We start from the raw sequence: 21,725 nt of genomic DNA on the forward strand, positions 1-21,725 counted from the left end.
CACACATTTTCACACACTAAACCAATTATAATTGTTTACACTTTCGGTTCCCAGTTCCCAGGCGTATTCTATCTTCTTCTGCCAGGTGCTTGTTTATGTTATGACTCCCAGTTGCAGGGCTGAATTACCAAAGCCCTGTAACTGGGTTCCATGACACCTGTATGATGTGGATTCAAACCTAGATGCAAGGAATGTCATCCATTCCTTTCCGGCTCCGTCATTATTTGCCAAGGCTCAATATTTACCAGCCATTATCACACACTCTTGCTCTCTCACCTTTGGTAAACTACATGACACATTTTTCTGTGAGTCAACGCCAGGGATCCCTGGGCACTCCCTAAGTGTGTCTACACTGTGGAATTAATGCGGTTTGACCCCACTTGGACTCTAGCAATGGCTCAATGCTGGGGTATCCAGGGAGTTGTAGTTTGCATCCTTGTGCCAAGAAGGCCGAAGACCTTGTAATGCTACGTCTCCCAGGATTCCATCACATTGAGCCCAGATACTCATCATCATCATCATCAGTATGTGTATATATATATACACATACATACATATACATATAATGTATATATATACACATACATACATATACATATAATGTACATATGTATACACATACACAAATATATATATACTAGCTGTGCCCGGCCATGCGTTGCTGTGGCAAAGTGGTGGTGGTATTGGTTAAAAATTGTTGTGTAATTTTTATTTGATGTTATTTGCATTTTTTAATTAATTTTATTGTAAGTTATATTTTTATTTATTATATTTTATTATTTTCTTGTATTATTTTTAGTTATTTTCTGTTATTATAGTATTTTACTGTATCAATTTTTTAGTGTTTTTTATTATTTTTATTGGGTTGCTAGGAGACCAAGTGGGCGGAGCTTAGCCTTCTAACTGGCAGCAATTGGATAAAAACAATTATTCCTCTCCCTCTAATTAGGACGTTATTATTCTTTTCTTTTTGTTGTATCAACCTAGAGGCGTGGATGATGGGTTGTGTTGTCAAATTTCGAGGTTGGGGGGCCTGTAGTTTTGTTGTTTTGTGGGTTGCCGTGATGCCATCACTCATATTATATATAATTTGTTTACATTTGCTCCCAAAATTATGTATACATAATTTTGGAAGAAATACCAAACAAATCCAGAAATATAAGTTGCTATGGGTCTATAAATTTGCATAAAAATGTCAATTTCCCCTATTAAAGGTGTATACTGGGACAGCTTTGTATCAATAATAGCAATGGGTTGCTAATGCGCATGCGTTAAAAAGTGTCTGGTTCCCTCTGCAATGACTGGGAAAAGCCTTCTCTTTCTCCTTCCCTTACAAAGATGGCTGCCAAATTTCGCTGCCACTACTAAAATGGCCTCCTACTTCAGGGGCGGGATTTGTGAGCGAGAGATGGGCCCCGCCTATGTCCTTCATTCCCATTGGCTAGGATGCACAGGAGGCAGCCAATGGGGTTGCAGGGCGCGCTGGTTGCTTCTGGGTTGTTTTGAAGGAGGAAGAACTGAAGAAAAAGGAGCCAAGGAGGAGTCCGGCAATGCTGGAGAGAGAAGAAAAAGAAGGGCGAGGAGGGGCCAAAATGACCCTCTCTGTCCTCCTGGGTAGGTGGCTACTGAAGAGGGGCACTCTGTGCATGCTCAGAGGCCTTCCCCGAAAGGTATTTGCACTCTGTGCATGCTCAGAGGCCTTCCCCGAAAGGCATTTGCACTCTGTGCATGCTCAGAGGCCTTCCCCGAAAGGTATTTGCACTCTGTGCATGCTCAGAGGCCTTCCCCGAAAGGCATTTGCACTCTGTGCATGCTCAGAGGCCTTCCCCGAAAGTTATTTGCAATCTGTGTATGCTCAGAGGCTGTCTCTGAAAGGTATTTGTACATGTTCAGAAGTATTTGCACTCTGTGCATGCTCAGAGGCCTTTTCCAATAGGTATTTGCACTCTGTGCATGCTCAGAGGCCTTCTCAATGGGTATTTGCAATCTGTGCATGCTCAGAGGCCTTCTCCAAAAGGCATTTGCACTCTGTGCAAGCTCAGAGGCCTTCCCGAAAGGCATTTGTACTCTATGCATGCTCAGAGGCTTTCCTGAAAAGTATTTGCACTCTGTGCATGCTCAGAGACCTTATCTCAAAGGCATTTGCACTCTGTGCATGCTCAGAAGCCTCCCCGAAAGGTATTTGTACTCTATGCATGCTCAGAGGCCTTCTCAAAAAGGCATTTGTACTCTATGCGTGCTCAGAGTCCTTCCCCGAAAGGTATTTGCATTCTGCATGTTCAGAGGTATTTGCACTTTGTGCATGCTTTGAGACATTATCTGATAGATATTTGCACTCTGTGCATACTAAGAGTTAAACACACTGTATGCTCAGAGGCCTTCTCTGAAAGGTATTTGAACTCTGTGCATCCTCATAGGCCTTCGGTATGTATTTGCACTGTGTACATGCTCAAAGGTATTTGTACTCTGCACATGCTCAGAGGCCTCCTCGACAGGTATTTGCACTCTACATGCTCAGAGGTATTTGCACTCTGTGCATTCTCAGAGGTCTTCTAGGAAAGGTATTTGGATGCTCAGAGGCCTTTGAAAGGTATTTGCACTCTGTATTCTCAGAGGCCCACTCAAAGGGATGAATCTAACTACATATGCATTTTAAAATTTTATAATTCATGTTGTCATGGAGTTTAATAGTTTTTAATTGATGTGGTATTGTTGTAATGTTTATTGCTTTTGTTATTGTTTTATTTAATGTGTTCTGGGCAATGTAAATTGCCGACTGTTGTAAGCTGCCCTGAGTCCCTATGGGTGAGAAGGGCGGGGTAAAAGTGATGTAAATAAATGAAACAAATAAGGGTATTTGCACTCTGTTTATGCTCAGAGGTCCTATCTGAAAGATGTTTGTTTATTTTTATTTTATTTATTACAATATTTATATCCCGCCCTTCTCACCCAACAGGGGATTTGGGCGGCTTACAATAAAACACACATATAAAAACTGTACAGTAAATCAGATTAAAAATTATTAGCTTACATCAACATTCATAAACACATTCTAAAATACAGATGGGCGTGTTCAAGTTCAAAAGACTGGGTCTGTTGATTAAGTTCTGGCATACATAATAATAATTAGCACTGCTAGTTGTTATTTGAAAGCCTATCAAATTTGAAAGCTCAATCAAATTGTTTTCTAGTCTTTACTGATACTCATTTGGTTATCTCCATTTCTTGACCCAATGCATTTGCCTCTTTTCTCTTTTTTTATGCTCAGCGGGAAGATCGAAGAAGCAGCGACATGGGCGTCGAAATGGACAGCGACTGCAGGAAAAAGCCCTGCGTGTCTTGAGTTGCCATCAGAACCTGGACGAACTCCTCCGTGAAGTAAGAAAAAAAATGCCAAAAGCAACAACATTCCTAGTTAATAGGCTGCATTTGGAATAGAGTGGGAAGTGGAGTGTTTGTTTTCCTTGCTGCTTAGGAATCACTCTGATCCCTCTTCCCTTTTTATCTTCTCCAGGTGGGAAGTTCTGTATGTAAAGAAGTATTATTAATTCCTGATAATTCAGGCCGAGAATCCTCAGAACTGCTTCTGGGTGAGTGAAAGAGGACCTGTTTGGCCAGGAAGAATGGTTGAAACAAATCCAAGTCAATCTGTTCAGCCAGATAAGAATATTCAGCTCAACGAGTCCAGGATTCTTGTTTTTTATATGCTATAGTTTTTATTTTATTGTACTATACTGTACGTTTATTTTATGCTTTGCCTTAATCACTTTGTGCCATATATAAGCCCTTTGAGTCCCTTCGGGGAGATGGAGGTGGGGTATAAGAATAAAATTATTATTTTATTATGACACAGCAAACAAGATAGATATGCTGGATTTCATATCACAAAATCACAAGTTGAACACTTCCCAAGTGTCTAGGACTGTGTGATGTATTATTATTATTATTATTATTATTATTATTATTATTATTATTATTATATTATTATTATTATTATGACACAGCAAACAAGATAGATATGCTGGATTTCATATCAGAAAATCACAAGTCGAACACTTCCCAAGTGTCTAGGACTGTGTGATGTATTATTATTATTATTATTTTATTATGACACAGCAAACAAGATAGATTTGCTGGATTTCATATCACAAAATCACAAGTCGACTACTTCCCAAGTGTTTAGGACTGTGTGATGTATTTTCGGATTATTATTATTATTATTATTTTATTATGTCACAGCAAACAAGATATATATGCTGGATTTCATATCACAAAATCACAAGTCGAACACTTCCCAAGTGTCTAGGACTGTGTGATGTATTTTCGGATGATGTGCGCAGATCCCAGCAGGGTGGCCTTTTGCAGTTGGCAAATCGTAATTTTGTCAATGCCTGTTGTTTCCAAATGCCGGCTGAGATCTTTTGGCACGGCACCCAGTGTGCCCATCACCACCGGGACCACCTGCACTGGTTTCTGCCAGAGTCTTTGAAGTTCAATCTGGAGGTCCTGATAGTGGCTGAGTTTTTCCTGTTGTTTTTCGTCAATCCGACTGTCACCTGGGATGGCAACATCAATGATCCAAACCTTTTTCTTTTCCACAACTGTGAGGTCTGGTGTGTTGTGTTCCAGAACTTTGTCAGTCTGTTTTAAGGTTTGTTTTCATCATGTTTCTATAATAATAATAATAATAATAATAATAATTATTATTATTATTATAGAAACATGATGAAAACAAACCTTTAAATGTTCAAGAGTTTTGGGTGTAGATGGGCTGCATCGCCCTAAGCCAGCAAAGGCAGTATATGGATGCTAGGAGGTGTACTCCCACCACAAATGTAGACAATGGCAGGGTTTCTATCCAATTTTTCCTGCCAGACGGCCTGCCTTCTTCATCTATGTCCTGATCTGTGCCTTTCCTTTGCTTCCCAGTCTCTGCTTTGCAGGATCAAGCCACTGCCTTGGGTTTGCCGGTGGGGATCCTCTCGGCCAGAACGGCTGCAAGGAACCTGGAGAAGATCTCTGCGGAGTCTGGTCAGGCCACGCTGCTGAAAGGAGAGCCAAGAGTAAGGAGCGGTAATGTAGTATGTTGGGCAATTTCAAAAAGGGAAAAAGCATCTCAAAAGGAGCAACAGCAGCAGCAGCAGCAGTTTAGCAGATCAGAACCTTCTTCAGTAGAGCAAAATGAGCTCCAGCAATTACACAAGTTACAAAGGCTCCACTGAAAGAACAGCAATGCTATATAGTAAAGTAAGGGCCTGAGCCCGCGGTGGTGCAGTGGGTTAAACCACTGATCTTCTGAACTTGCTGACCGAAAAGTTGATGGTTCGAATTCAGGGAGCGGGGTAAGCTCCCGCTGTCAGCTCCAGCTTCTGCTCACCTAGCAGTTCAAAAACATGAAAATGTGAGTAGATCAATAGGTCTGGTGGGAAGGTAACAGCTCTCCATGTAGTCATGCCAATTGCCACATGACCTTGGAGGTGTCTGCGGACAATGCCGGCTCTTCGGCTTAGAAATGGAGATGAGCACCAACCCCCAGAGTCAGACACAACTGGACTTAACGTCATGGGAAAACTTTTACCTAAAGTTAAGGCCTAGCTATCGATCTCTCTGGAAACATCTTGTCTCTCTCCATGCTCACAAGAGAAGAACAAAATGGAAGACTCGGGCCCATTCTACACTGCGATATAAAATCCAGATTATCTGCTTTGAACTGGATTATATGCAGATGACACCTAATTAGGAGGGAGAGCTCATACTCCAGAGGACAGGATCAGAATTCAAAATGACTTTTAACAGATTACAGACTAGAGTGCCCAAAACTTAAAATGAATTTCAACAAGGACAAATGAAAGATACTACACTTAGGCAGAAAAAAAAAAATGAAAGGCAGAGCATTAATTGACAAAACGTGTTTCTTGCAGTGAGTTAAATAATAATAATAATAATAAATTTATTTTTATACCCCGCCCCATCTCCCCGAAGGGACTCAGGGCGTCTTACATGGGGCCTAGCCTGATAAAACAAATATCAGCAACACAACTATAAAACAGTTATACCAGTAAAACATCTATATCAATAAAACAATTGTTAAAATTGACAAGAAGCATACAAGAAACATACAATATTAAAACAGGAGACTAATTCATAGAATCCAAAATAATATTTCTGTCGATAGTCCTTAACCACACTGTTCTCTTTTGCAACTATAGGAAAAGTTGTCTTGCCTGCTGAACACTTTGAAGGATCTGGCCTCCCAGAATGCTTTCAGCCCATCATTGTTTGCTCAAGAAATGTGGAAAATGCAGGTCAGGCCTTAAAGAAAGAAACCAGCTCCGCAAGTGCTCCTCATTTGCTGTGTCATACTATGTCTTTGCGTCAATAATAATGGCAGCAACTATCTTTGCAAGATTCATGCTCTTACTGCAAACCCAATGTGCTTTGTCCTCAGAGCCCACTCACCCTGGACATGGCATGGCACCTCCACAGAGAAGGCCTCTTGAGCCTGGACGAGCTGCTGGAAAAGTAAATCCGGACTTTGCACATTGTGTGTGTTTTCATCTTGACATATAATTTGACAGGATTTTACCTGCAACCGTTTGGGTTTGGGAGACGAAGATAGAATCTCAGAGTTGGAAGAGATTTCCAAGACTCCTCAGTCCTACCCCCTTCTACCAGGCTGGAAGACACAATCAAAGCCCTCCCGACAGATGGCCATCCAGCTCCAGCTTAAAAACCTCCAGAGAAGAAGACTCCATCACAGATATTCCACTGTCAAACAGCTCTGACTATGATATTAATAATATAGTATATTGTATATACATATATAATATATTATATGATAATAATATTATGATGTAATACAATATAATAATACACTATTATAATTGTATATTATATATTACATGTAATATTACTAATAATATTGCAGTATAGGGGTATAGTACAATATACAGAAGAGTCTTACTTATCCAACACTTGCTTATACAACGTTCTGGATTATCCAACGCATTTTTGTAGTCAGTGTTTTTAATATATCGTGATATTTTGGTGCTAAATTCATAAATACAGTAATTACTACATAGCATTACTGCATATTGAACTACTTTTTCTGCCAAATTTGTTGTTTAACATGATGTTTTGGTGCTTCATTTGTAAAATCATAACCTAATTTGATGTTGAATAGGCTTTTCCTTAATGCCTCCTTATTATCCAACATATTCGCTTATTCAACATTCTGCCTGCCCGTTTATGTTGGATAAGTGAGACTCTACTGTGTGTATATATATATATATATATATATGTCTATAAATTTGCATTAAAATGTCAATTTCCCCTCTTAAAGGTGTATACTGGGACAGCTTTGTATCAATAATAGATAAGCGAGACTCTACTGTATATACATATAGTATTGATAATATTATAATGTAATACAATATCATTACTAATAAAAAAACAATATAATATAATTATATATTACATGTAATATTGCTAATAATATTGCAGTATAGGGGTATAGTACAATATAATAATATATAATGCTTATATTGTTTTATGCTAATAATATAATATATTGTATACATATAGTATTGATAATATTATAATGTAATACAATAATAATAATACACTATTATAATTGTATATTATAGATTACATGTAATATTGCTAATATTGCAGTATAGTGGTATGGTTCAATATAGTAATATATAATGCTAATATTGTGCTATGCTAATAATATAATATATTGTATGTACATATAAATTGTGAGCTGCCTTGAGTCCCCTTCGGGGTGAGAAGGACAGGATATAAATGTCGCAAATAAATAAATAATTGCCTTTTGGGGCTACAGAATCCTTCTGTTTAGGGGATACTGGGACATTTAGTTGAAAACGCAATTTACAAAAGAGAGTTTAGGTCAACTGCAGTGTTGTGTGTCTTCCTAGTAATCCAGACACGTCTGCGTTGGTGGATTGGCTGTGCCGTGGTCTTTGCCTTTTGTGCAGCGAAACAGAAAGCTCTTCCTTGGACTCAGAGCACCTGGGGAGCCTCCTGACAGGTAACATCAGGAGCCGAAAGCAACCCTGACCTTTGGGACACCCAGCCTTGGGGAGGAAGGTGGTAGCTTTGTCCATTGATGGTAGCTTTGCCCTTTGTCTTTAGGCCTGGCATCTGTCTTCCTTCGTCACGGATTTCCGAAGACGTCTGAGCCAGGAAAGAAGTCGCCAAGGCTGTCCAAAGTAAGGATGGAATGGGATGAATGAGGACCATTAATGCTTGTAAACACAGGCTTTCCTACCACTGTAGCAATGACTATGAATAGAATAAGGGCCTGTGAAGCAGGTTTTGGGTTCTGTCATTGAATTATTTCATTATTATTATTATTATTATTGACACAACGACGTTGTATGACACAGCAAACAAGATAGATATGCTGGGTTTCGTTTCACAAAATCACAAGTCGAACACTTCCCATGTGTCTAGGACTGTGTGATGTATTTTCGGATGATGCGAAAATATTAAATTAATAATAATAATAATAATAATTATTATTATTATTATCATCAGCATCATCATCTGAATTAATCTGTGAATTTTAATCTGCATTTCATCAGCGGATTTTAACTTGTATTTTAACTCTTGTTATATGTGTTTTGATGGAGTTTTATCTCTTGTTTTTATGTTGTTATACCCCACCTCAAGCTGTAGGGAGAGGCGGGTAATTCATTTATTATTATTATTATTATTATTATTATTATTATTATTATTATTATTATTATTCCTACTACTACTACATGGGTTAAAAATTCATTATTATTATTATTATTATCATCATCAGCATCATCATCTGAATTAATCTGTGAATTTTAATCTGCATTTCATCAGCGGATTTTAACTTGTATTTTAACTCTTGTTATATGTGTTTTGATAGAGTTTTATCTCTTGTTTTTATGTTGTTATACCCCACCTCAAACTGTAGGGAGAGGCGGGTAATTCATTTATTATTATTATTATTATTATTATTATTATTATTATTATTATTATTATTCCTACTACTACTACTACATGGGTTAAAAATTCATCATTATTATTTTTATTATTACTACTACTATTATTATCAGCTGAATTAATCTGTGAATTTTAATCTGCATTAAATTAGCTGATTTTAAGTTGTATTTTAACTCTTGTTATATGTGTTTTGATAGTGTTTTATCTCTTGTTTTAATGATAATGTACCCCACCTCGAACCGTAGGGAGAGGCGGGTAATGAATTCATTATTATTATTATTATTATTATTATTATTATCATCATCATTATTTGAATTAATCTGTGAATTTTAATCTGCATTTCATTAGCAGATTTTAACTTGTATTTTAACTCTTGTTATATGTGTTTTGATAGAGTTTTATCTCTTGTTTTTATGTTGTTATACTCCACCTCAAGCTGTAGGGAGAGGCGGGTAATTCATTTATTATTATTATTATTATTATTATTATTATTATTATTATTATTATTATTATATTATTCCTACTACTACTACTACATGGGTTAAAAATTCATCATTATTATTTTTATTATTACTACTACTATTATTATCAGCTGAATTAATCTGTGAATTTTAATCTGCATTAAATTAGCTGATTTTAAGTTGTATTTTAACTCTTGTTATATGTGTTTTGATAGTGTTTTATCTCTTGTTTTAATGATAATGTACCCCACCTCGAACCGTAGGGAGAGGCGGGTAATGAATTCATTATTATTATTATTATTATCATCATCATTATTTGAATTAATCTGTGAATTTTAATCTGCATTTCATTAGCAGATTTTAACTTGTATTTTAACTCTTGTTGTATGTGTTTTGATAGAGTTTTATCTCTTGTTTTTATGTTGTTGTACCCCACCTCAAGCTGTAGGGAGAGGCGGGTAATTCATTTATTATTATTATTACTACTACTATTATTATTATCATCTGAATTAATCTGTGAATTTTAACTTGCATTTCATTAGCAGATTTTAACTTATATTTTAATTTTTCTTATCTGTGTTTTGATAGTGTTTTATCTCATGTTTTAATGATAATGTACCCCCCCTGAAGCCGTAGAGAGAGGCGGTTAATAAATTCATTATTATTATTATTATCATCATCATCATCATCATCTGAATTAATCTGTGACTTTTAATCTGTATTTCATTGGTGGATTTCAACTTGCATTTCATTAGCAGATTTTAACTTATATTTTAATTTTTGTTATATGTGTTTTGATAGAGTTTTATCTCTTGTTTTAATGACGTTGCGCCCCACCTCAAGCCATGGAGAGAGGCGGTTAATAAATTCATTATTATTATTATTATTATTATTTGAATTAATCTGTGAATTTTAATCTGCATTTCATTAGCAGATTTTAACCCTTGTTGTATGTGTTTTGATAGTGTTTTATCTCTTGTTTTAATGATGATGTATCCAGCCTCGAGCCATAGGGAGGATCTGTTAAGTTAATGGCTGGCAGAGCAATGTGGCCTGTCATTCACTCGGAATGGCTTCAAAGTTAATGTCTGCCTTTTGTCTTCACAGATTTACTGTGCTGTCCTTGGGAGGATGCTGGCATGTAAGTTCTTTGGCATGGAAAGCAATTGCATTGGGATCTCAATTATAGTGGAGTTTGCTGACTGTGTATATAATTGTCGTGCTGTGTACATAATTAGCTTTTCAATTGCAACTATGTTTGTAGAGTAGAATTTAGGAGATGGAGCTGTAACACGGAGCGGGAGTAGTAGATCAGAGAAATGTTGTTTTGGATTACATCAACAACAATATGTCGTTATTATTATTATTATTATTGACACAAAGACACAGTATGACACAGCAAACGAGACCTATATGCTGGATTTCGTTATCACCAAATCACAACTTGAACACTTCCCAAGTGTTTAGGACTGTGTTTTTGTTGTTATTATTATTATTATTTGAAACATTTAATTTTGTGTGTTTTTTAAAAATTTGATACCACTGTATGCTTGTTTTATATCTGTGAGCCGCCCCGAGTCCCTCTGGGGAGATGGTGGTGGGGTATAAAAATAAAGTTGTTGTTGTTGTTGTTATTATTATTATTTATTTGAAACACAACAAGATGAGGCCACAGCAGACACTCTGCTGGCAGTTGTATTGGATCACACGTCGGACACTTCCCAAGTTTCTAGGGCTGTGTGATGACGTATTATTATTATTATTATTATCATTATTATTATTATTATTATTATTATTATTATTATTATTATTATTTACCCGTCTCTCCAGGCAGGACACAACATAGTCAAATACATCTATAAAATTGCATATTAAAACATAGTTTTATATATATATAGTATCAGAAGTGACTTGAGAAACTGCAAGTCGCTTCTGGTGTGAGAGAATTGGCTGTCTGCAAGGACGTTGCCCAGAGGATGCCTGGATGTTTGATGTTTTTACCATCATTGTGGGGGTTACTCTGGATTACAACAACAACACATTATTATTATTATTATTATTATTATTATTATTATTTTATGACACAGCAAACAAGATAGATATGCTGGATTTCGTACTGTGTCATTATTATTATTATTATTATTATTATTATTATTATTATTACTATTTTACCTGTCTCTCCTTTCGGCTCCAGGCAGGACACAGCATTGTCAAATACATCTATAAAATTATATATTAAAACATAGTAATATATATTATTATTATTTCGTGTCAGGAGCGACTTGAGAAACAGCAAGTCGCTTCTGGTGAGAGAGAATTGGCCGTCTGCAAGGACGTTGCCCAGAGGACGCCTAGATGTTTGATGTTTTTACCATCGTTGTGGGGGCTTCTCTGGATTACAACAATCCTGGATTACATCATCATCATAATCATCATCATTGTTGTTGTTGTTATTATTATTTATTTACCTGTCCTTTCGGCTCCAGGCAAGACACAGCATAATCAAATAGATATATAAAATTGCATATTAAAACATAGTAATTATACAGTAGAGTCTCACTTATCCAACACTCGCTTATCCAACATTCTGGATTATCCAACGCATTTTTGTAGTCAATGTTTTCAATATATCGTGATATTTTGGTGCTAAATTCGTAAATACAGTAATTACTATGTAGCATTACTGCGTATTGAACTACTTTTTCTGTCAAATGTGTTGTATAACATGATGTTCTGGTGCTTAATTTGTAAAATCATAACCTAATTTGATGTTTAATAGGCTTTTTCTTAATCTCTCCTTATTATCCAACATATTCACTTATCCAACGTTCTGTCGGCCCGTTTACGTTGGATAAGTGAGACTCTACTGTATTATTATTTCGTGTCAGGAGCGACTTGAGAAACAGCAAGTCGCTTCTGGTGAGAGAGAATTGGCTGTCTGCAAGGACGTTGCCCAGGGGACATTGCCCAGATGTTTTGGTGTTTTTACCATCCTGTGGGAGGCTTCTCTCATGTCCCCACACGGGGAGCTGGAGCTGACAGAGGGAGCTCATCTGCATCCTCTCTGGACTCGAATGAGCAACCTTCAGGTTAGCAGTCCTGCCGGCACAAGGGTTTAACCCATTGCGCCACTGGGTGCTCCAGTAAAATATATAAAAACATACATATTAAAATACCTGATACAAAAGTTATGAAAACTCTTAGAATCTACTTCCAGCCGTAGTTTTTCTCATGCGCTGCCATGTGGAAGCCTTCCTTGGAGATGGTGCCCCAGTGACATCTGGAGCATCCCTATCAGGACATGCTTTCCGTGTTGCTTAAATGGCACATCCCAAAGTGGTTCAAGGTCGGGGTTAATGCCTTCCCTGCCTCTGCCTTAATGGTTCCTTTTCCCTCCTTCTCATAATGAGGTCAGATTTTTAAAAGGATGAGCATCATTTTGCGACTGAATGCATATTTCCCCATTGGATTGTTTAACCTTTAAATATATAATGTTTATTTATTTTCGTTCATTCAAATATACATGCATTGCAAGTGTTTGCTGCATACAGTGCAATACTTTCATCTATTGGCCTTTCATAATCATTTCTCAGACAATATATTTTCAATAATTGTTTGTTTGTTTTGTGTTTTAGGGCTGCTTGATTCTGTGGCCAAAGAGAAGCAGGAAGGCTCTTCTTCCCTGAAGGCTGCAAAAAGCTGGTGAGCATCTCTACCTCACAACCTCTGAGGATGCCTGCCATAGATGTGGGTGAAACGTCAGGAGAGAATGCTTCTGGAACATGGCCATACAGCCCGGAAAACACACAACAAACCTGTGATCCTGGACATGAAAACCTTCAACAACACATATCTCCTTTTTCCGGAGAGATGTGTTGATGAAATGGGTTGCTGTGAGTTCTCCAGAAGCATTCTCTCCTGATGTTTTGCCCACATCTATGAATGGTGCAGCAGGCCAGCTTGATTAGCACTGAATAGCCTTGCAGCTTCAAAGCCTGGTTGCATCCTGCCTGGGGGAATCCTTTGCTGGGAGATGTTAGCTGGCCCTATTATTATTATTATTATTATTATTATTATTATTATTATTATTATTGACACAACGACGTTGTATGACATAGCAAACAAGATAGATATGCTGGATTTCGTATCACAAATTCACAAGTCAAACACTTTCCAAGCGTTTAGGACTTATTATTATTATTATTATTATTATTATTATTATTATTATTATTACAACATTTCTACCCCGCCCTTCTCACCCCTTAAGCAGGACTCAGGGCGGTTTACAAATATAAAACATATGTATAAAAAATTCCAGTTGCAATTCATTACAATTTAAATTAATTACATTAAAACATTCATAAAAATATACATTCAAGACACATTGAGTCCGATCTGCGTCTGTCATTATGTCTTAAAACATTATAATTATAATTGATGTTGCTTCTATCGCTCAAAAGCCTGATCCCACAACCAAGTTTTCACTTTTTTAAAAAAAAGATAGGAGGGAGGGTGCCTGTTGGATTTCATTTGGGAGGTTTCCTATGATTGTTTCCTATCTGGAATAACACCAACAAACCTCTGAGGATGCCTGCCAAAGATGTGGGCGAAACGTCAGGAGAGAATGCTTCTGCAATATGGTCATACAGTCTGGAAAACTCACAGCAACCCAGTGATTTTGGCCATGAAAGGCTTTGACAACACAATGGGATGAAATGATGAGCTGTATCAAAGCATTGTGCCAAACGATACCATAATGGTTCCAAATAAAGTTTTCTGTTGTGTTTGACATTTGCAATAAAGGGAAACCAATCACTATTAACATCCTGGAGTCCATTGTCTCCTCCGAAACGCTAATTTCTCCATAAATGTGATTTCTGCCCACCAGTTGCTTGTATCGATACTTTATGCCAAGCCTTCCATTGTTGACCCTTCAGCAATTTCAGAGATTGGGCATAAAGTAAACAGGAATCAGTTTAGCATGCCATCACTCAAAATGGCCGATGGGACTTCTATGCGCACGCGCACAGGACTCCCATCAGCCATATTTAAATATATTTATATATTTATGATATTTATCATATATATATATATATATATATATATATACAATTTAAAATAAATGTTTAGATATATATAGAGATATAGATATATATTTAAAGTGCCTATGACTCTCTCCCTTTGAAAACCCAGTGATAGAAAAAAAAACCAAGCCAAATCCCTTCTGCGCATGTGCAAAAAAACCCGGCTAGCAAAAATAAGGCCCGCTTCAGGGTAGCCAATGGGAGAGCGGCCCGTCCTTTAGCGCATGCGCTTTTGCTCTGAAGGCGGGCGGAGGAGCCGGAAAGCGCCTTCTCAGCCTGCTCTCATTCGGGTCCTCTCGGAGGCCGCTTCCGGTCCGCTGTCTTTTCCGGCCCGGGCTGGGTCTGAGGTGATGTCGCGCCGGGCTTTGAGGCGTCTGAGGGGGGGACAGGCCCGGTCCAATGCAGTACGTAGATTACGCCTTGGCGTCGGGCGCAGGCGAGGGGGGGCGCTGTGTGGAGTCCTTGGCAGCACCCCCGTTTTGCTCCGGTCACAGTGTTTGTCCAAATTGTCCTGGCGCCGGCAATGGAGGCCCTGAGTGCAGCGCATGCACACAACGGCACAGGACTGGCATGCCATCGCCTAAAATGGCCGATGGGGCTTCTTTGTCCTGGCGCCGGCAATGGAGGCCCTGAGTGCAGCGCATGCACAGGACTGGCATGCCATCACTCAAAATGGCCGATGGGACTTCTATGCGCACGCGCACAGGACTCCCATCAGCCATTTTGGCTGTTTTTGTGCAGGCATAGCCTCCAGCCACCCACCACGTGGAACAGCCAGCCAGGAGGTGATAGGGCCCGGCTGACTGATCGTAGCAGAGCAGCTTCTATCTTGCTGTTAAAACCATCTCACTTGTGCCTGCCTGCCCAGTCAGTGCCCACCTTCAGGTCAGTCAGCAGCAGCAGCAATGCAATGCATACAGTCATGATAAAAAAAAATTGTTTTTGAATATTTTTAATTGATGTTTTTTAATTTACAATTAAAAATAAAAGAAAAAACATGGAATTCGTGGTGGGGGAGGGGGGATTGGGTGAGGGGGAGAGGATCGGTATATTCCATTGGATCTTCGGTTCAATGAGTCTAGTCTCTTTGTGGAGCAAGTTGCTGGATGTAGAGGAGTAGTTGTTTTATTTTATTAGGGGGCAGATTGTGCCCCCCTTTTATGTTGCCTGGGTTGGCTATTTCTTATTTCAGTTATGGAGTTCCTTCAATCTGTGTCTGTCCTTTTCTTATATATTCCTGTTTCTTTGATTGGTTTTCCATTATGCTTCTTCATCAGGAAAGTCAGTCTGTCCATGTTCTTTATTTCCCATATCTTTGATTACCATTTTTTAAATGTTCCCTAACTGGCTGCTCTCCTCATCGCCACCATCCTGATTTACCTTGATTCAGACCGCTCCACATGGAGCTGGAGCTAATAGAGGGAGCTCATCCGTGCTCTCCCCAGGTTGGATTCGAACGGGCAAGTCATCAGTCCTGCTGGCACACTGTGCTATTGGGGGCTCCCACCTTCCCTATGATTAGTAGGTTAAAGAGCTGGGTCTGTTTAGCCTGCAGAAGAGAAGGTTGAGAGGAGACATGATCACCATGTTTAAATATCTAAAACAGGGGTCCCCAAACTAAGGCCCGGGGGCCAGATGCGGCCCTCCAAGGTCATTTACCTGGCCCCCACCCTCATTTATAATATAATATTTTTATATCAGTTTTAATAATATAATATATTGTATATACATATGATATTGATAATAATATTATCATTTTATACAATATAATACTAATAATAATACCATATAATAATATTAATTATATGTTATATATTACATATAATGTTACATATAGTGGTATAGTTCAATATAGTAATATATAATGCTAATATTGTGCTATGCTAATAATATAATATATTGTATGTACATAGAGCTGCTCTGAGTTCCCTTCAGGGTGAGAAGGGTGGGATATAAATGTAGTAAATAAATGTAGTAAATGAATAAATAAATAATTTTGGACTTCGGCTTGCCCAAAGTCTGAAATGACTTGAAGACACACAACAACAATAATCCTAATTAACCTGACTATCTCATTGGCCAGAAGCAGGCCCACACTTCCTATTGAAATCCTGACAGGTTTATGTTGGTTAAATTTATTTTCATTTTTAAATATTGTATTGGTCTTTCATTGTTATTGTTATTGTTTTGCACTACAAATAAGATATGTGCAGTGTGCATAGGAATTTGTTCGTTTTTTTTTTTTCAAATGATAATTCGGCCCCTCAACAGTCTGAAGGATCGTGGACCGGCCCTCTGCTTTAAAAGTTTGAGGACCCCTGATCTAAAAGGAGCAGGCTTGTTTTCTGCTGCCTTGGAGACTAGGACTCAATGGAGCAGTGGGTTCAAATTACAGAAAACATTAGGAAGAACTTACTGACTGTAAGAGCTGTTCAGCAGTGGAACTCACTGCCTCATAGTTCAGTAGAAGCTTCTCCTTTTAAGGTTTTTAAATAGAGGCTGGATGGCCATCTTTTGGGGGTGCTTTGATTGTGCTTTTCCTGTATGGCAGGGTTTGGGACTGGATGTCCCATATGATTCTATGATTAGCTGACTGGTTATTTCTGACCTCATCCTGAGTAATCCAGTTTATGTGGGTTGGGTGTCTCCATTAAACTGTTTTGGTCTATGAAAGGATGAACTAACTGGATTTCCTTTGTAATGATTTCATTTGGATGATTTCATTTGAGCAGAGCTACCTAAAGTGGGAGCCCTGATGGCGCAGTGTGTTAATGTGCTGAGCTGCTGAACTTGCGGACCAAAAGGTCCCAGGTTCAAATCCCGGGAGCGGAATGAGCGCCCACTGTTAGCCCCAGCTTCTGCCAACCTAGCAGTTTGAAAACACGCAAGTGTGAGTAGATCAATAGGTACCGCTCCAGCGGGAAGGTAACGGCGCTCCATGCAGTCATGCCGGCCACATGACCTTGGAGGTGTCTATGGACAACACCGGCTCTTCGGCTTAGAAATGGAGATGAGCACCAACCCCAAGAGTCGGTCACGTCAAGGGAAAACCTTTACCTTTACCTACCAAAAGTTCTGTGTTCATGCTAGGTGAAAGATTCTGTAAATTGTACGGAAGGTAACCTTGCCCAACTTTCATGATGGGCCTGAGGTTATTATGGAACTTTTCTCTATTGGATAGAAGGAATAATAAGCAGATATTGGCAAAATATTTAAGAGACATTTATTTATGGTAATTTCTTTATGACTGATCTACAAACCATCAGCTTTTTTTCCTTGTCAGAAGCGACTTGAGAACATACTGCAAGTTGCTTCTGGTGTCAGAGAATTGGCCATCTACAGAGATGTTGCCCAGGCGATGCCCAGATGTGTTACCATCCTACTGGGAGACTTCTCTCATGTCCCTACAAGCTAGAGCTGACGGACAGGAGCTCACCCTGTCTTGCAGATTCGAACTGGCAACCTTTAGGTCGGCAACCCAACCTTCAGTTCAACAGTTCAGCTGGCACAAGAGTTTAACCCGTTGTGCCACCATACCTCCTATCTTCAGGCCTTGGAAAGTTTCCAGGAAAAATAATGAGTACAGTAGAGTCTCACTTATCCAAGCTAATCCTTGGATAAGCGAATATCTTGGATAATAAGGAGGGATTAAGGAAAAGCCTATTAAACATCGAATTAGGTTATGATTTTACAAATTAAGCACCAAAACATCATGTTATACAACAAATTTGACAGAAAAAGTAGTTCAAAACGTAGTAATGTTATGTTGTAATTACTGTACTTACAAATTTAGCACCAAAATATCATGATATATTGAAAACATTGACTACAAAAATGGCTTGGATAATCCAGAGGCTTGGATAAGCGAGGCTTGGATAAGTGAGACTCTACTGTAATACTAAATGATAACATGAATCTGTCTAGAGGAGAGTGACTGAAATGATCAAGGCTTTGGAGAATAATCCCTATGAGGAGCAGTTTAAAGATCTGGGCATGTTTTGCATGTAGATGAGAAGGTTGAGAGGAGACTTGATGGCCATGTATAATAATGTGAGAGGAAGTCATAGGGAGGATGGACCAAGCTTGTTGCCTTCTGCCTTGGAGACTAGAACTTGGAAGAATGGCTTCAAACAAATAACCCACATTACGTGCTTTGAACTGGGATATATGGCAGTAAGGACTCAGACAATCCAGTTCAAAGCAGGTAATGTGGGTTATCCTGCCTTGATATCCTGAGTTATAGAGCTGTGTGGAAGGGCCCAAATTCTTTCTCCTTTCTCTGCCAAATAATGCTGGAAAGTGTCCAGAGGAGGGCCACATCTAAGGCAGGCATCCTCAGAGGTTGTGAGGTGTGTTGGAAACTAGGCAAGTGGGGTTTGTATATCTTTGTTGAGAGGTGTTAGCTGGCCCTGATTGTTTCATGTTTGGAATTCCCCTGTTTTTGAGTGTTCTTTTTTACTGTCCTTTTTTTTACTGTCCTTTTTTTAACTATTTATTTATTTATTTATTTCCCATACTTCTGTCCCGCCCTTCTCACCCGAAGAGGACTCAGGGTGGCCTCACAACTGGCAACAATTCAATGGCCGACATACAAATTCCAATAATATAATGACAATTAAACTCAAACATTAAAACAAAAACTACTAAAAACAACAATTACAACCACATAAGTTCAAAATCATAGTCCAGAATCAGTCCAGTGGTCAATACTTAAAAAGTCCTCAATTATTGCACTGCTAGGAATAATGCTCAATAACCATAACCATGTCTAGCAAGGCTATTCTATGCTAATCAAAGTGATCAACTGCAGTTATTCACACTTGGCCTTCATATTATCCAACATTTTTGCTTATCCAATGCTCTGCTGGCCCGTTCATGTGGTTTGGTGTGTGTGGGGGGGGGCACCAAAATTTCTATTTGCTTACACTTGAAAATTATCTTGGGCCGGCTCTGGGGGGGGAGTCCCGGGGCCAGGCGCTGCCGGAGGAAGAGGCCGATGGAGGACGAGGAGGAAGGAAGGAGCGCCGGGCGGAGGCGGAGGAGGAAAGGGCAGGAGCTCAGCAACCCCTTCGAACTGGTCAGGGCCTCACGCCTACTGTTTACTACTATTAATATTATTATTATTCTTTTATGTGTATCAATTGGTGGCATCAATAAGAGTCTAGTGTCCCGGCATCATCATCATAGCATAGGCCTGGGCCAACTTGGGCCCTCCAGGTGTTTTGGACTACAACTCCCACAATTCCTAACAGCCGGTAGGCTGTTAGGAATTGTGGGAGTTGAAGTCCAAAACACCTGGAGGGCCCAAGTTGGCCCAGGCCTGTCTTAAGCGATCCTTTTGCTGTTTTAGCAGCAAATTGACAGAAAAAGCAGTTCAATACACGGTAACGTTATCTAGTAATTACCGTATTTACAATCTAGCAATGTATTGAAGACGTTGACTACAAAAACATTGACTACTACCCTGTTTCCCCTAAAATAAGACATCACCAGAAAATAAGACCTAGTGGAGGTTTTGCTGAATTGCTAAATATAAGGCCTCCCCCAAAAGTAAGACCTAGCAAAGTTTTTGTTCAGAAGCATGCCCGCCGAACAGAACACTAGAGCATGCAGGATCAGTAAATGTACATACCATAAAGTGCTGTACATGGAAATATTGGTAGTAACAAGAAATTCTTGATAGGATTCACAGTTTGTCTGGTTATGCTGTTTTATGATGACAACTACTGTACAGTATATAATAAATGTTCATTTTTTTGTTCAACAATAAATGTGAATTCTTCTTCATGGAAAAATAAGACATCCCCTGAAAATAAGACCTAGAACATCTTTGGGAGAAAAAATTAATATAAGATACTGTCTTATTTTCGGGGAAACACGGTAAAAGGCAAACTGCATTGCATAATAGAGAACTATTATTTGGTGCAATAATAGGTATGAAAGATGTGTAACAGACTAATGGAACGGCCCGGGCTAAGCCTATGGTTCCCGTGATTTACCCTAATGTATGGAGTTAAATGTTTTAATTGCATTTTAATATTTTATTTTATTTAAATGGCTGTTTTTGTACTCTATTTTTTTGCCTCTGCTTTATTTATACAAGTACAGTTTATGCTTTAATGTCAGAAAAAGGTTGAGAAACCAGTCCTATGGGCTGAGCTGGACTAATTTTGTTTAATTTCTATAGATAACCAATGAAGAAATAGAGGATGATCTCACATCCAAAGAGGAGAAAGATGATTCCAGGCTGAAGGAGGAAAGTGACCGAAAGAACGAAGAGAGTCTGGAAAATGACCAGCAAAAAGGAGGAGCAGAGACCAAACAACTGGACCAAACGGTAAATGCCCCAGGATGCTGTGTTTGATGTCATTTAATAGATTTGTTTAATCATTTTATTGCTTTTAACTACTGTATATATTTAAAAATATTTTGTTTATTTCTATTTTAATATTTATTATGTGTTAGATGTTGATTCACATGTTGTTACAGCTTTTAGTGCTGGCCACTTTGATATGATAGAGAAAAAGTAGGGTAAAATAGAATAATAATAATAATAATAATAATAATAATAATAATAATAATAATAATGACGTATAATTGTGTGATAAGGTACTAAATGCCCCAGGATTTAAATACCACTTAAAAATGTGTAGTGCTCCTAGTCTGAGCCAAAAAATGAAGTACTAAGATTTCTGACCTTGTAAATGTTAATTTAAATATATAAATATAATATATATACATTTTAAATTATATATATATAAAACCAGTGTGTGTGTGTATATATATATATATATAATTTTTATGATAAATATTGTATATAAATTGTGTGGTAACTGGCCGGGACGGATCCTGCAAGGACATTGGCACCTAATGGTCAGCAACACCTGAGAAATAACACAACTTGGGCAAATGCCGTTGCATGCAATGAATTACCGTATTGACTCGATCCAAAAGACCTCTTTTCTTGTTAATTAGTTGCATAATTCTGGTGAAAGAAAACAGAGGGTAATTTCCACATTAAGGTTTGTTTTCTCTCATGATACCTGATTATTTGTTGTATAGCACTGACCATTTCAGAAATAGTTAGTTTTCTAAAGTAGAGCAAATCTACATGCGCATGAAAACCTGGGCTCACCATGAGTTGATTCCTGGCTGCTTTCATGAACTTCTTGTACTT

General features: G+C 38.3%; 1 protein-coding gene across 1 annotated transcript; it reads left to right on the forward strand.

Moving 5' to 3' along the window:
• The first annotated feature begins 772 nt into the window (after positions 1–772).
• LOC103282035 (Fanconi anemia group A protein) lies at positions 773–20,971 on the forward strand. The gene is made up of 11 exons (XM_062967112.1): positions 773–1,614; positions 3,269–3,378; positions 3,515–3,590; positions 4,930–5,063; positions 6,210–6,305; positions 6,449–6,522; positions 7,941–8,053; positions 8,158–8,234; positions 10,572–10,605; positions 13,100–13,166; positions 20,736–20,971. Coding segments are annotated over exons 1-11 (846 nt in total). The 5' UTR covers positions 773–1,550; the 3' UTR covers positions 20,737–20,971.
• The last annotated feature ends 754 nt before the right edge of the window (positions 20,972–21,725 follow it).

Source organism: Anolis carolinensis, unplaced genomic scaffold, assembly GCF_035594765.1.
Source record: "Anolis carolinensis isolate JA03-04 unplaced genomic scaffold, rAnoCar3.1.pri scaffold_152, whole genome shotgun sequence".
NCBI classification, from domain to species: Eukaryota; Metazoa; Chordata; class Lepidosauria; order Squamata; family Dactyloidae; genus Anolis; species Anolis carolinensis.